The sequence below is a fragment of the Mus caroli genome, unplaced genomic scaffold (genome assembly GCF_978045245.1).
Source record: "Mus caroli unplaced genomic scaffold, Mus_caroli_1 scaffold_7, whole genome shotgun sequence".
NCBI classification, from domain to species: Eukaryota; Metazoa; Chordata; class Mammalia; order Rodentia; family Muridae; genus Mus; species Mus caroli.
The window spans coordinates 119,037,446-119,052,767 of NW_028227262.1; the positions used below are offsets into that span (position 1 = coordinate 119,037,446).

At 45.5% G+C, this 15,322-nt stretch overlaps 1 protein-coding gene across 1 annotated transcript in view; it reads right to left on the reverse strand.

The window, feature by feature from the left end:
* Nucleotides 1–12,460, reverse strand: part of Cpa4 (carboxypeptidase A4) — a 22,559-nt gene extending 10,099 nt beyond the window's left edge. The window contains exons 1-6 of the mRNA XM_021165038.2: nucleotides 12,393–12,460; nucleotides 7,106–7,187; nucleotides 6,554–6,688; nucleotides 4,907–5,002; nucleotides 1,241–1,342; nucleotides 1–25 (exon numbers count right to left, since the gene is read on the reverse strand). The exon at nucleotides 1–25 is cut by the window's left edge and continues 80 nt beyond it. Of these exons, the coding sequence (XP_021020697.1) occupies nucleotides 1–25; nucleotides 1,241–1,342; nucleotides 4,907–5,002; nucleotides 6,554–6,688; nucleotides 7,106–7,187; nucleotides 12,393–12,460 (508 nt within the window). The remainder of the gene's footprint in view (nucleotides 26–1,240; nucleotides 1,343–4,906; nucleotides 5,003–6,553; nucleotides 6,689–7,105; nucleotides 7,188–12,392) is intronic.
* Nucleotides 12,461–15,322: the final 2,862 nt, after the last annotated feature.

Here is a 15,322-nt window from a genome sequence, read left to right on the forward strand (position 1 = left end):
GCTTCTCGCCTCCTCCCGTGCTGAACTGCAGAGGGAAAGGGGGCCAGAAAATGACCTGCCGGTCCACGTCTCTCCTCACCTCTCCTCTGCCCAGCCCGCTCCTATTCATTTAATTCATTTAAGATAATTCAGAGACCAAATGTTCCTAAGGGCACCATCTATTTATCGCGCTTATCCGTGACCGGGGAGCTTAATTGGCTGGCTGAAGCTCTGGGCAGCCCAAACCTCTCCAGCTTTGGGAGTAAATGGGAAGGAGAAACAATCGCTACTGTGGATCAGAATGCTAGTGTGATTAGAAATAATAGTGTGTCTCTTGAAAGTTCTCAAACGGTTTCCCAACAGAGAGACACAAGGGTCCGTGAACCAGGCTGTTCTGCTCGTGTAATAAATGGATTCGGTTTTAAATTACGAAGGAGAGGGCTTCACTATAGCTCTTTGTAAATGGCAGTAATGAATTCTGCTTCCTGCCTTCGCTGTAGCGTTGGGGCTCCATGGGTCAGAGCGTGGGGCTAATGAAGCCAGGGTCTCTATCAGATGGGCAAATAATCTAAATGTAATTATTTTACAGGAACCAGCTCAGCGGTATGGCGCCCCTTCTGCCTGGTATTTGCTGTAAACCTGGCTTCTACAAAGCTAAGGGTCTGGTGAATTCTTAGCACCACCAGTTGTTCCACGGTTTTAGGCCCAAATTCCTTTCTGTGTGTTCAGCTGGACTACTTACGTAATTTATGTCATTGTCATAGCTCTCTGCCTCCTTTGCCAGGAGAGGCTCGAATGTGTTAGAAATAGCTGGAAATTGGGCTCCATGTGGCCAACAACCCCAGAATGGGCTTAAAAATGACATCTACCTTAATGCAAGCATCCCACACTCTTTTCCAAGAAGAGGCCGTAAAAGCAGAACAGAGTTTGTATCCTGCCTAAGCAGCTAGGTGGGAATGAAGGCAGACTATGGGCCTCTGAGAGTCTTAAGGAATACTAATGGCCTCTCTTTTGATCCTTCCAATCAAAACATAGACCGGGATACGCTCTTTCTAACAGTCTTACAGTAGATAAAAGCAGGGAATTCAATCAGATCAAAATATCTGATTATGCAAAGATGACTCGGAGCTACAGATCTCTTCTTTAGAACCAAGGGCTCTAAGAAAACTGCCTATATTAGCAGACCAAGGGCTCAGTCCTAGTAACTCAGATCCAGAAATTTGTGTACTGTCAGGATCCTTGGAAGGGCCTTGGGCCTCACCTTTAGAACATACATGGGCCGCTTTTCAAATGTCTCTCCAATCTTCACTCTGCTCACCAGGTCAGGAAAGTCTGTGGCAATACTGTCCATCTCGTGGTAAATCTGAAGGGTGGGAAAACAAACCAAAGACACTTAATTTTTTTTTTTTAATTTTTTGAGATAGGGTGTTCCTAAGTAGCACATACTGGTCTTGAACTTAGAATCTTCCTACCTCACTTTTCCAAGAGCTAGGATAGTAGGCTTGTGCTACTGTACCCAACCCAGTGATGTTTTAAAATTCTGTCCCATTATGTATCTGTGAACTTTATCTTGTCAGTGTTAAGTTTCTTCTGAGGCGCTGACCTTGGAGTTGGCCACACTGTCAGCACAGAACTGGGTGGACAGCTGCTTTCTGCAGTTTTCTAGAAGTCAGCACATTTCAATTGTGTGCGAAATTATAGTCCTCTTGAATAAAGCAGAGAGACTGAAACAGATATTACTCCAAAATATGATCCTTTGGCTTGTTTTGGTTTTCTCTGGGTAGCCTTGCCTGTCCTGGAACTCACTCTGTAGACCAGGCTGTCCTCAGACTCACAGAGATCCTCCTGCCTCTGCCTCCTGAGTCCTGGCCTTAAAGGTGTGTGCCACCACTGCCAACATCAACATGTGATTCTTTGCATTGTCTTGGACCGGATCATCAGAATAGACCTGCTCACCAAGGCTCTGGACAGCAGGGTTTGCCAAATTGTTCTCCACCAGCAAACAGAACAAAACAAAAACCATTCACAGTGTGTGTGATGTCTCCATATAATCAATACAAATAGACTGTTTAGAGTATAAAATAAGAAAAGAAGCCATATGTGGTAGTGCCTTTAATCTCAGCCCTTGAGAGGGAGAGACAGTTGGAGCTCTGACCAACCTGGTCTACTAAGTGAGTTCCAGGATAGCCAGGGTTATACAGAGAAACCCAGCCTTGAAAAACCAAAAAGAAAAAAGAAAAAGAAAAGAAATATATAAATATTGAAATATAAATATATAAGTATATACTATATAAAAGAATGTTAATAAATGCAAAGAGAGTGCTAGGAATATAGCTCAGTAAATTAAATGTTTGCCATCCAAGATAACCTGAGTCCAGATCCCAGCAACCACATAGAAATCTGGGTGTGGCAGTCTGAACCTGTGATTCTAGTGATAGGGGAGCAGAGATAGGAAGGTCCCTGAGGCTCAGTGACTAGTTAATCACTGAGCCCGGGTTCAACAAGAACACCTGTCTCAAAAACGAATCAGTAAATTAAGTGGAGAGTGGTAGAGGAACAGAATGCTCACTTAACACACAAAGGCCTTGGAAGGTTGGGTGTCTAACTCAGGTAATAGAACACTAGTGAGTGTTTATGAGCTGCTGGATTCAATCCCCAGGATCCCATAAACAAGGGGTGATAGTACACACCTGTAACGCCAGCACTCAGAAGGTAGAGGTAGAAGGACCATGAGTTCCAGGTCATCCTCAACTACATGGGGAGTCAGGGGCCATGCTAAGGTACTACATAAAACTTTGCCCAAAATAAAGGGGAAGGGACCTCTTGGAAACTCCCCCAGCCCTTGGATCTAAAGGCTGAAGAAAAGCAGAGTAGATACCTTGGGCCATGAGAAAAAGAGAGTAACCTACAAAAAGTTAAAACAAGTTGGGGGTGGGGTAGAATCTGCCTTTAACCCCAGCACTCAGGAGGCAGAAGCAAGGCTAACCTGATCTACATAACAAGTTCTAGAACAACCATAGTGAGACGTGCTAAAAGAAAGAAGGAAGGGAAGGAAGGAAGGAAGGAAGGAAGGAAGGAAGGAAGGAAGGAAGGAAGGAAAGGAAAGAGAAGAGAAAAGAGGAGAGGGGAGGGGAGAGGAGGGGAGGGGAGAGGAGGGGAAGGGAGGAGAAAAAGGAGAGAAGAGAAGAGAAGAGAAGAGAAGAGAAGAGAAGAGAAGAGAAGAGAAGAGAAGAGAAGAGAAGAGAAGAGAAGAGACGAGACGAGACGAGACGAGACGAGACGAGACAAGACGAGAAGAGGGAAGAAAAGGAAAGGAAAGAAGGAAGCCAGCCAACCAGCCAGGCTGGGGCCATTGATTGGCAGGTAAGAGCACATGCTATCAAGCCTGACATGAGTTCTGAGTTTGATTCCTGGCGCCCACACAGTGGAAGGAGAAAATTAATTGTCCTCTTGATTTCCACAAGGCACATGCACACCTACACACAGATAGATGATAGATAGATAGATAGATAGATAGATAGATAGATAGATAGATAGATAGATAGATAGAAACTTTGTTTTTAAAAACCTCCAAGCTATACCCTGATGTGGGATGCAAATTCACACGCCAACCATCAACACACAAAGGACCTGAAACCAGACGCCCTGGCAGAAACAAATGTAGAATTCCCACTGGAGATCTAAAAAACCTGCATGGTTATAGGATACGAGCTATTTAATGTTGGTTTTACGAAGAACCCCAAATAAGCTGGCCGGGAGAGAGAAGGCATAGCAACAGGCCTCTCGAAGCAAAAGCCTGCAGGGGAGCCCTCTCCAAGGAGCACCCAAGGCAGGGAGAACAGAAGCAAGCCATGAGAAAGGGAGGCAGACAGCCAGTAAGGTAAGTAGATGGCCTCTCTTGGTTCCTGGGTGACATTTGTAACTGGTTAGCTCGGCTCGGGAGGGCCCCAAATTAATGATGCTAATGTTACGGGTTTGATCCCTGTGTGGACCGAGTTCTGCTCTCATCCGTGGCCCGAGACTGAACTGAACTCTGAACTTTACCCAGCTGTTTTGCAGATGTATGTCATTGGTCACAAGAGGGATCAAGGGGCAGTGCAGTGGGAAGCTACTGACAATCTTGGAAAAGAAGTAGAAGTAGTCAACCAGCCTTTGAACTAATCCCTCCTCTGGAAGAAAAACAACTTAAAGAATACGTCTCTGGAAAAATTTGCCAGGAACACAGTGTTTGCACGTAAAGAACCGCATGTATTAAGGTAGAAGAGGGAGAATAGCCATTTAGATTTGGGAGGGAGGTCCCAAGCTAGTAGAGTCTGCAAACTAATGAAAGAGACGCTTGGGACATAAGAGACTTGCATCGTGAACGGGGCTGTTCTGTTCTGTGGTCCCTTCTGATTTCTCAAGTTCCAGTATCATATGAAATGATTCAGTTCCAAGTTTTTTTTGTTTGGAAGTTTGGCCTACCTTGAAAGCCATCTGTATAAAGTGGTTTCTAACTCCACACACCACCAAATTGCATTGTGGAACAAATATACGTTATGAGGAATCATGATAAATGAATGGAAATATTTGGTTAACCTTGGAAATAACTGCCTGTCTGCTTGCCTGGAGTAAATGGAATTTTATTCTGTGCTAGGGATTCTGATGGGGGAGAAGGTTGAATTACAAGGGCTGGAAATGCTGCCATTATATTCTGGTTTGCTTTAGAGGGTCGCTGGAGCAGGGTTTCTACAGGGGAAACTGCAGCTGTGTTTCTCAGGCACTTGGATGTTGGTGGGAGTTAAGCAACCCGTGGGGAAGGAATTAGAGCAGACACGTTTTAGCTCCTCTGTGAAGCGATACCATGCTGAAGGTGGATGTGAGGAGAGAGGTTCCAAAATTCAGGAAGCAGAGAATGTTGGCTTTAAACCTGCTCGGAAACACTTACAGCCTCCAGGGAATGGTAAGCTCCGTAGTTGAAGTCACCACTCCGCTCTATCCCTTCATTGTGTTGCATTTCTTCATCTTCATTATCTAAAAGGGCCTAAAAGAAAAACAGACACAGCAACACGGTGAGGGGACCCCTGGAGGTCTAACTCATCTGGTAAGATGGGCTGGCCAAGAGGGCAGCATCCTCTGCATAAGCAGCAACACAAATGTCCCAGGTCTAAAGGGAGCCAGAGCACTTAAGTGACAGACGGCAAAAATTACAATTCAAGAGAATGTAAGTTCATGCTGCCTGTGTCTAAAATGGCTTTCCTCTCAACTACATAACATGCTAATGCTACTAATTTTCAAGGAGTTGATATTAATTCTGTAGGATAGGGAGATGGAATTACCTGTACTAATTTCTGCTTAATGTCTTTATTCCCTGACGTTCTTGCTTCTAGCAAAACTTTTCGGGACATAAAACTAATGCAGCGTTCACACTCAGTAGAAGGCCTGTCTATAGTAGTGTGTGTTGATCATTACAGTCAGTGTGACATAATTAAAAATAATAATAAACCACCCTGCCTTTCATTTTAAAGAATTGGGGGATTACATTTATATATATATATATATATATATATATATATATATATGTATCAGATATCAAAGCTCAAAGATATGTATATATAAGATATCAAGTATATGTGTGTGTATATACTTTTCCTTTACTTTTTGGTATCTGACTTACATTATTCCATTCAAACCCCTCTTTGCTCCCTGGAAGTGACATATGCTTTTCTATAGTATGAAATCTCTATAGTGTCTATAGTATGGAATCTCTATACATTTCTGTAGTATGAAATCTCTGGACATCGGCTCGCATCTGGTATCCAGTGCTTCTGAAACACACAGCTTGGGAAAGCATTGAGAAACAAAGAAATTCTTATAACCAGTCATACTTTGAAGGTTCCTGGCAGATGTCTATGACATGTGAGGATGATTAATAAACTCACAGCTGCTCATACCATCAGGAAAATCCTGGGCCAAATCACCAATTAGTCCAGAACCCACCTCAGTGAAGGAGAGAGTGTGAGCCAGAGACACTGTCCTGCTGTTCAATGCAGGTTTTGTGGGGCTGGATGGCAAAGTTCCCTCTGCTGGGAGCTGTTGGTGACATTCCCCCTTTCTCAAAAGATATCTCTCCTGATTAGCTAGTTCCCAGAAGCCCTCACAGACACTCTTGCCTTCTAACTTCAAATACAAAAAGGGGGAATGAATGGTTAGCTCCTGAAGATTCTATGATGTGCCAACTACTGTTCGATGCATTATATATAGATAATGGAAACATCACCTTGATAAACAGTTGAAATACTAATCATTATCACCATTTAAACAGTGATGAAATGAAGGCTCATGGAGGCAGACGCCTGCCCAAGGACACACACAACTGGTTAGCAAAGTCAAGCCTCAGAAACAGATCCGGGTAGCCCCCTATCTGTGTAACACACTCCTCCTGAGCAGGTTACCGGGCTCTGCTTCCGTCTGTCACCGTTTCTTCACCTGGGGGCTGAAAGGGTTGACGCCAGACACTTTCAAATCTCCCAGGCCCAATCTGACTAGTACCTTAGTCACAGGCAATGTTAGTGGGAGTCCCTGGCCTACCCACCTGGAGGTCCTCAATTGTCACGGAGTAGTCTAAACCCTGGGACTTCAGGAAGGACTTGACTGGGAGCAAGCTGACAGAAGGGACGAGAATATCCACAGGCCGATCAAAAGTGGAGGAAGATTTCCAGATACTGAGCTGAGGAGAGCAGAGACACAATCAAGTTAAAAGACAGTTTGGGCAAAACTCGAAATGAGCTCATGTTCTTTAGAAGTGCTGTCTGTCAAAAGCCAGGGTGATCCCCAAGTCCTGCCCAAGGGCCAACATCACCCATTTCACAAACAGAGCTGGTCAGATCTGCCCAGCAATCAGTACCTGGCAAAGTTCAAGAAACAGGGAGGGCTCCTTGAGGTAGGGAGCCCGCAGCTCAGGCCTCGCATCTAATAGAGCTGCAGAATTGAGTTCTGGTGGCCTTCACCCCCGCGTTCTCTCTTGTGTGAATGGCTGACTAAGACTCCATTATGAACAGAAAACTTGCAGGGATAAAAAAAAGTACAAGAATCTGTTCCCCCTCAAACTCAGAACATTCAAGAGGACAACCTTAGAACCACATACCTTTAAGTGGTCAGAATTCACTAGCTCAGTCAGTTTTCTGATCTCGTCTCCATTTCTGACGTTAATCCTAAAAACTTGGTCCCTGGAGAAGGGGAGGGAGAAGATGATAATGGTGAGCTTTCTGCTGGCAAGTAGACCCCCAAACCCACCATCCCAGACAGAGCTGGATAGGATGAGAGGAAATGGTCTAGTCTTTGGTTACAATGTATAGCCATTAAAAACAAGACTATGTGGCAAAGATGAAAAAGTGCTTATGTATAACTTTGAGGGGATATTAAGTAAAAGAGCAGGACACAGAGCTGCTCGCATGCCATGATTACGAGGATGGAAAAAGCAGATGGTCTGGAAGCTAAACAGACAACGGAGATAAAGTGGTTGCTGCCAGTGCTCGTTTGGGTCGTGGGATTATAGATGGCTTTACTTTTCCCCCTGTCTTGTATCTGTTTTCTGTAATGTGGTCATATTACTTTATAATGAAAAACATATATTTTTGCAGAAAGGAATGTCCCTGAATTAGGCTCCAAGCTAACTCAAGACATAAAGAAACACTTCTTCACTGTCAAATGCAAGGGCTGAAACCCTGATGAACTTTCATGCTGGGAAGAGCCGGGAACTTTTGGGAACAGACCCTCTTATCCTGGGAAGGCCAGGATAAGAGTGCTAACCATTCATCCCAGCCGCTCACGAGTGCTTTACAATGTAACTGAATGTGGACTAAGGTATGAGGCTCAACCTGAGACCCCTGGCTGTGCACCGGGACCTGCGAGCACCCAGAAGAGGCCTGCCATTGGCAGACCCCTTTGTCGTCTGTCCGGCACTTGTTTTGCATGTATCTTTCAGCTTCTGCAGCGTTGGCAGGGGAAGAGGCCCCCAAGTCCTGCGTGGGTGGGAGAAGGCTATGTCTGAAAAGCCTTCTTTGAGCTCTCAGCTCACTCAGAGAACCAGCGGAGCCATTAGGCGTTGCTAGGTGACAGCCCAAATGAATCCGCACTCGACTCTGTCACGTGCGTCATCCCTTTGACGCGAGTGAATGCCGGAGGAGCTGCTGGAGAGGGATGTGGGCTGAAGGACCTGTTGACAGAGTAAATGGCTCTGTCACAGGGAGCTAAATGTGGGGCTCACGTGGAGGCTCCTCACCAGAAAACCGGTTCAATCTGGATGGACTTCCACAGTTTCACTTTGTTCTAGAAAGTTCTGGGAAGACCTAAGCCAGGCCCAAAAAGACAAGGCCCACTGCCCAGGGCTATTCTCAGCACAGGTGGCTGGACTGGATAAGATCCCAGGATCCTAGAAGCGCATCCTTTCTCCCTGGCTCTCCCACTAGGGACCTCGAGGTAGGCAGCTAACAGCCTCCCATGAAGCCGGGGGAAGGCCCTAAAGGAGACCTGATCTGACAAGTCCTCATTGAACTGCTATGGTTTAGATAAGCCTTGAACATGCTCCAAGAGTTCAGGCCCGGGAAGTCTGACCTCCAGTTGAAAGGCTGCATTCAAAGGGAGGAGGCTTTCAGAGGTGGGGTTTAGTGGGTCCTCGGAAGTTGTTTTGTAGAGTCAGATCCTATGAGAGAAGGTTTAAAAGGTGGGCAAGTCGCCCGAGTCTCTCTGGCATCTATCTTGCCACAAGGTCTCCACGTCACACGCATGCTCTCTCTATAATGCCCTATACAGGAGCCGTGCTCGCCAAAGGCAGAATAGACAGGGTCTTTCAAAGCTATGAATGAAATAAATATCTTTTTTTTCTGTGTATGCTTCCCAGTGTGATGGTTAATGATAATTATCAGCCTGACAGGACTTAAAATTACCTAGGAGACAAGCTCCTGGGCACACTTGTGAGGAACTATAGACTAGTGAGAAGAAGGGTGGCCTCACCCACTGGGCTTGGGACCTGGACTGGGTAAAAATAGAAATGTATCTAGGCACATGTATGCCTCTATGCCTTCGAAGGATACATCGCGACATTCCATTATGATGGACTACATCTTAAACTGTAAGCCAAAATAAGTCCTTTCTCCCTTAAATTCCTTTTGTCAGACTATTTCAGCACAGCAACAGAAAAAAAGTAACGCACCCAGCTTCGAGTATTTTGTTACGACAACAGAAAGCTGACTAACACAAAACTGGGTATGCAAGCAGCTGGATTACAGCTTGGAGAAGGTGGGCTGTCTAACTGTCATTTCTGTCACAGACAGAAATGAGCCAGAGAAACAGTGTAACTGTTAAGATCATCACTGCCTTTGCATAGGACCCAAGTTAGGTTCTCAGATGCCATGTTGGCTGGCTCACAACTGCTTGTAACTCCAGTTCCAGGGGGTCCAATGCCTTGAGCCTCCTTGGACACCCATGCTCACATGCACATACACACACACATCAATAAACATATTAAAAACAAATTATTTTTTTCAATGAGCACGCTAAAAGGCTTAACATCTTGGGTGGGAAAATAAATCAGGCCTTTGCAACATGACACTGGCTAGAGGAGTCACAGAGAGGGAGTAGGGATGGAGAAGGAACAGAACAGGAGGACCAATGAAGACTCTGGACTATAAAGAGCAGACAACACATTCATCCCATGCTACAAAGTGTGTGTGTGCCCGTTCCTTTCTCCAACATGGCACTGTCACCATGGAACACAGTGTCTTTACTGGCCCTGGAGAGGACTAAGCTCACAGTCCATTCTATCATGTCCCGATCAGCCAAGCTACACAGGTCAAAGACACAAACATCTGCAGTGTGCAGGAAGAGTCAACGCAGAAGATCTGGTGTGGAGCAGAGCACCTTCTCCTCCCCCCACCACCTCTGCACACCTTTTTGGTCCAAGCTCCCCTGAAATTTCATGTCCGTTCCAAGCTATTGCCTTTGTGCTCCCTCTGCTTGCAATCCCAGGCCTTAAGTGCTGGGTGTTCTCCCATCTAATCTTAAGACATGCTCATGTCACTCAAGAGGCTTCCTCTAGCAAAGCCAGACACAATAGCACTAACAAGGGGCAGCGATGGTAGAGTAGGGTCTACCATTAATTATTCTTGTGAGTATTAGCATAGTGGTGTCTAAAAGCAGAGTAGGTGCCATACACAGAGCAATCTTCCTCTTGTCTTCACTGACCTTATCTCTGCTTGGAAAATACCTTCTCCAGCACATGACCGTGCAGATGGTTGAGCACACCCTATCTGCCCTAGCTGGAATTCCATTCAAAGATCTTGACCTTGAGCTCTTTTTGGGGAGAGGAAATTGTCCTGAGTGAAGAGGAGGCAAGGTCGGGATTTGCCGGTGCTTGTCTGCTCCTCCTGCTCTGAATGGTTATGTTAACAGCTCTTCTGGCTCTCTCCCAGTACACCAAGATGACTTCAGCATCGGGATTGGTGACGTCTATTCACGCATCCTCACACCTGTCCCATACTCAGGACAATCAATAATTGCTTTGATGACTAAGCTTCTCTCCCTCCCCCTAGTACCAGGAAGACAGCCAAGTGGCCAGTTCTCTGTACCACTCACCACATTCCTGTCCAGGCTTAGCAGCTATGATTGATAGCATTGAGAGACGCCCCGAGAAACACTGGGATGCTTGCCGGCTACCACTGATGCTACAACCAGTTCTACAACTGCTTCATACTCTCCACCCACCCAGCACCTCCATGTATCCTGGCAGTTGCCTCATCCTTAAGACATCTGAAGACTAGGGCAGAGGATAACAGCAGAACAAGAGAGACCAGGGAACTAGGACAACATGGTTCAAGGGCATGAGATAGAACGGTGAGAAAATACCACCAGCTTTGTGTCCGTTAGCCCATCTCCAGCCTGGCTTCCCAACCACTCAGAGGCCAGAGGCCAGGTCCTCTGTGCTCTCTACATTCACTGAACTGGGCAACCAGGACATGGATCCCAGCAGAGAGTCCTCAACCTTTACTGAGTTTCCTGCTGTAAGAAAAGACCAGACTTGGAGATGGCATAGCACTGTTCATTAAAACCATTTGCAAGCAGCCCCATCACACAGCCCTTTGGATGCACGGGTCCTGCAGCGAATACTCTGAGACCCAGCCCCACTGTCTCAGCGAAGGTGCCCACTGTATCACAAGAGAGGTCTGTATCCTGAAAAATAGAGATTTTCCAGCCACATGAAGAGCTGCAGTGGGAGCCTGACAGCTCCATTCGTCAGCCCACACAGCAGCAAGTGTAGTTATGACACACCTACCGCTGAGCTGCCTGCGGAAAAATCTTCCTCCCTGGACACCTGCTACGCCTAACCCCTCCAAGCTATTTGGCAGCGGAGACAGGTATGAACCATCATCCCCATAAAAATTACTCCATCTCATGTAAGTAATTGCTTCAATAAACAGTCCTCGAGTCCCTTTAACCAGACAACACAGTGGAGCATAAACTCGCATATACGGGTAGACCGGTGAGATAGAAGATTCCATTTGATTGGCTTGTGTTACAGAAAAGGGGTAGGAGCCTTGCAGTCAGCATTCCAGCTTCCGTGCTGACCAGCTAAGTAGCTTTGGGCAGGTTCCTTAACCTTTTTTAAGGCTGGGTGTTTGTTTTTTGTTTTTTGTTTTTTTCATGTTTAAATTAAGGAAAATAACACCCTTGCCTGACAGAGCTGTTACATGATCCACAAGACAAGGCACGTGAAAGCTCTTTGCAAAAGGCAAAATGTTATGCGGTGATGGGTTATTCTATTACAGTCTTCTATGGTGGTACCAGAGCATCCCTGTCATCACCCCTGCCTCTCTGACTTCCTGTCCCTCACCAACTCCACGGTGTCTGCATGGAGCATGTGAGCCTATGCATGCACAGGCACACAGAGTCCCGGGGTACAGTTCTGTAGCTACAGCTAGACACAACCTATTGGATCTCCTTGTTCCAGAAGCCTGTGGAATGCACCAGCTATACACAGGTTTCACCAATGATAGAGACTGTCTGTCCCCAAAGCCTGAGAACCCAGCCCTTTAAACCTTTAAACCAGGCAGAAACTGACAAAGCCTTTCTGACCATTCTTCCTAATTAATGCTGTAGGAAGAGGTGAGATAGAGGATTGGCCTTAGAAAGAAGAAGGAAGAAGACACAGAATTAGCTGGAGGTTAAGGAGCTGGGGAGGGTCTGTGGAGACCACCAGCTTTGATTTCACAGGAGAAGTCAGGTTTCAGAGAGACGTGGCTGGTCCAGGACAGTGGGACAGAGGAGATATAAGCCCAGCCCGTCCCCTAAGCAAGCCCTACCACCTAAAGTATAATTCATTTGGCTCCCAAGTTGGTGAAATAACTAAATGATAATAAAGTTCAAAAAGAGCTCACCCAAAGAATTTATCTCGGCCGCAGATGCCTGCCCCAATCAGGGCCCCAAAGAACAGTAGCCACTTCATGTCTCAAGGGTGCCAGTCACATACGGACTGAGTCAAGCAGTATTTATAAGGAACCCGAGGCAGATTCATGGTCTCAGAAATGCTAATGTGGTTCTTCAGCACCCTTCCAGCTCTGACAAGGCAGCACCAGCCAGGGCCTCCTCCATTCCTTTCCAGTGATGAAGGCCCAGCCTTTCCATTTGCAAGGCAGGAACTTGCTCCGCAGGCTGGGAATGTCTTACCCAGGATGCCTCATTGCTCATCACTTGGCATCTCAGTGGTGGTTTTGTGTGTGTGTGTGTGTGTGTGTGTGTGTGTGTGTGTTTGAGAAAAGGGAAATATCCCACACTGCTGGTTGGAATTCATAGATAGGAGAGGCCAGATTGTAAACCTGGGATGAAGTTACCTCTAGAGTAATAAAACCATTTTTGAAAGTGAAGACTACCAAGCAACCTTAAGCCAACTCCAAGGCTGCACTCTTGAGAAACCTGATCATAGAGTTCAACAAAAGCAGATCATACAGAGGAGAGCCCATGGCCGCCTTTCTGGGTCTAAGGCCTGATATTTTAGGATTCCATTAAAAAAGATAAATATGGGTGGTGAACAATATAGAAAGAATATGTTATTCTGAATAAATTAAGTTTTCCTTGAGATCTGAATGACAGAGAAGGCTTAATGATACTTGTTTTGCATTTATGTTTTAAATTGTACTATCTTTATGTGTATTTTTGTGTGCTTGTGTGAGTTTATAAATACCATGTACATGCAGGTATCTTTGAAGGTCAGAAGAGAGCATCGGACTCCATCATGTCCCCTAGAACCGAGATACAGGCCGTGCTGAGCCACCATATGTATGCTGGGAATCAGACCTGGGTCCTCTGAAAGAGTCATCTGTCCAGTCCCAAGTTTTCTACTATTTTATTTTTGACACATGAGCTCATTTTGTATCCCAGGTTAGCCTTGAACTCACAATCCTCTTGCTTCAACATTCCAAGTGCTGGACTAGTAAGTCCAGCTCTCTTTCTTTCCCTCTTTTTTCTTCCTTTCTTTTCTTTCTTTCTTCTATCCCTCCCCCTCTCTCCCTCCCTCCCTCCCTTCCTGTTAAAACAGGGTCTCTCTGTAGTATTAGCAGTTCTGGAACTTGCTATATAGACCAGGCTGGATTCAAACTCACAGAGATCCTTCTGCCTCTGCCTCTGTTTAAGGTGTGTGCCACCATCAGCTCCCTCCTTCCCTCCCGCTGTCTGCACTCTTTCCACACCTACTGAAGGGCAGGTACACAGAACTGGAGATCCTGGCTGGGAGTGTTGAAATCTATTCTGACACTTGTTAAAACATTGAGAAAGACTTTACTAAAGATCATTGTCAAGGAGCTCATGACTACAGCAGTAGGAGGTTTAGTTTAGTCTCCAGACCAAATGCGACCGAGATCGTAGGATAAGGGGATCCGTAGATGGAAAATTACAAAGAGGGAGCACTAAGAGAGGGGGATGATTGCTAAGTTGTCCTCAGAGGAATCATGCTGGAGGTTGGTCAAGGACTTATCATCAAAAGTGATGGATAAGAAATTAACAATATCTTTATAGATAGGGTAGTATGACTTGTCATGTCTTTCCTAATACTCACTCTGTCAGGGCCCAAGAACCAACCTAGTTAAAATAAATAGATAGATAGATTGATAGATAGATAGATAGATAGATAGATAGATAGATAGATAGATAGACAGACAGACAGACAGACAGACAGATAGATAGATAAGGCACTGGGTCCCTAGAGGCAGCCTCCATCAGACTTGGCAGAACCGTGCTCCCTATCTTCTCGGCCTGTCTCAGAGCTCTGTGTCCTCCCAGTACTTACACTGGCACCCACATGTGCTCTGCCCACCACAGAGTCAGGGCTCTAGTTCACACCAAGACAGACCACATTCTTGAAGTTAATAGAAAGAAAAACAAAGACTAGATTCAGCTGGAAGAATGATAGAAAGAATTAAGTGCCCAGAATTCTGATGTTGAAACCTATTTTCCACTGTCTCCCAAGGAACACAATCAATCAATCAATCAGTCAGTCAATCAATCAATAAGCAAACAAATCAATAAGCAAACGAATTAATAAGTCTAAACCACTAACCGAGGTGAAGGTCTAAAGAGAATCTGTGTACAAGCTGAGGGACAAACTCAACATGTCGAGAGGTAACAAAACCAAAGGATACACAGGAGCCAGATGCCTGGCTCTTTGTTATTGATAGTGTTGACTGCATGAAGGAACTAAGTCCATTGCTAAGTTTGAAATGTTACACTATTTAAAATAAAGGGGCTCAGTCTATGCCTGAAATTCCAGCATTTAATGTATTGAGACAGGCTACTTAGTGAGATAGATTCTAGCTAAACATTCTCTCTCTCTCTCTCTCTCTCTCTCTCTCTCTCTCTCTCTCTCTCTCTTTCACACACACACACACCACAAGATGAAGAATTGAGACTTGTTTCAAAATTATGCTATGTGAAATAAGTCCCACACTGTGGGATTTTGGTTCTGACATACCTCGAATAGCAAAATTCATAGAGTACAATAATGCTTACAAGAAGCCGAAGGGAGAAGGTGGTGGTGGTTGACCAGTTAATGAGTGAGTGCGTATTTCAGTTTGAGATGATATGAAAGCGTTCTGGAGCTGGATATTGGTGATGGAGGCGTAACATGGTGAACACACTTAATGCTGTTGAATTGTACCCTTAAAAGTAATCAAGGGTGGCTAGGCAGCGATGGTGTGCACCTTTGATCCCAGCACTTGAGAGGCAAAGGCAGGCCAATCTCTAAGAGTTCAAGGCCAGCCTTGTCTACAGAGTGAGTTCCAGGACAGCCAAGGCTACACAGAGAAACTTGTCCTGG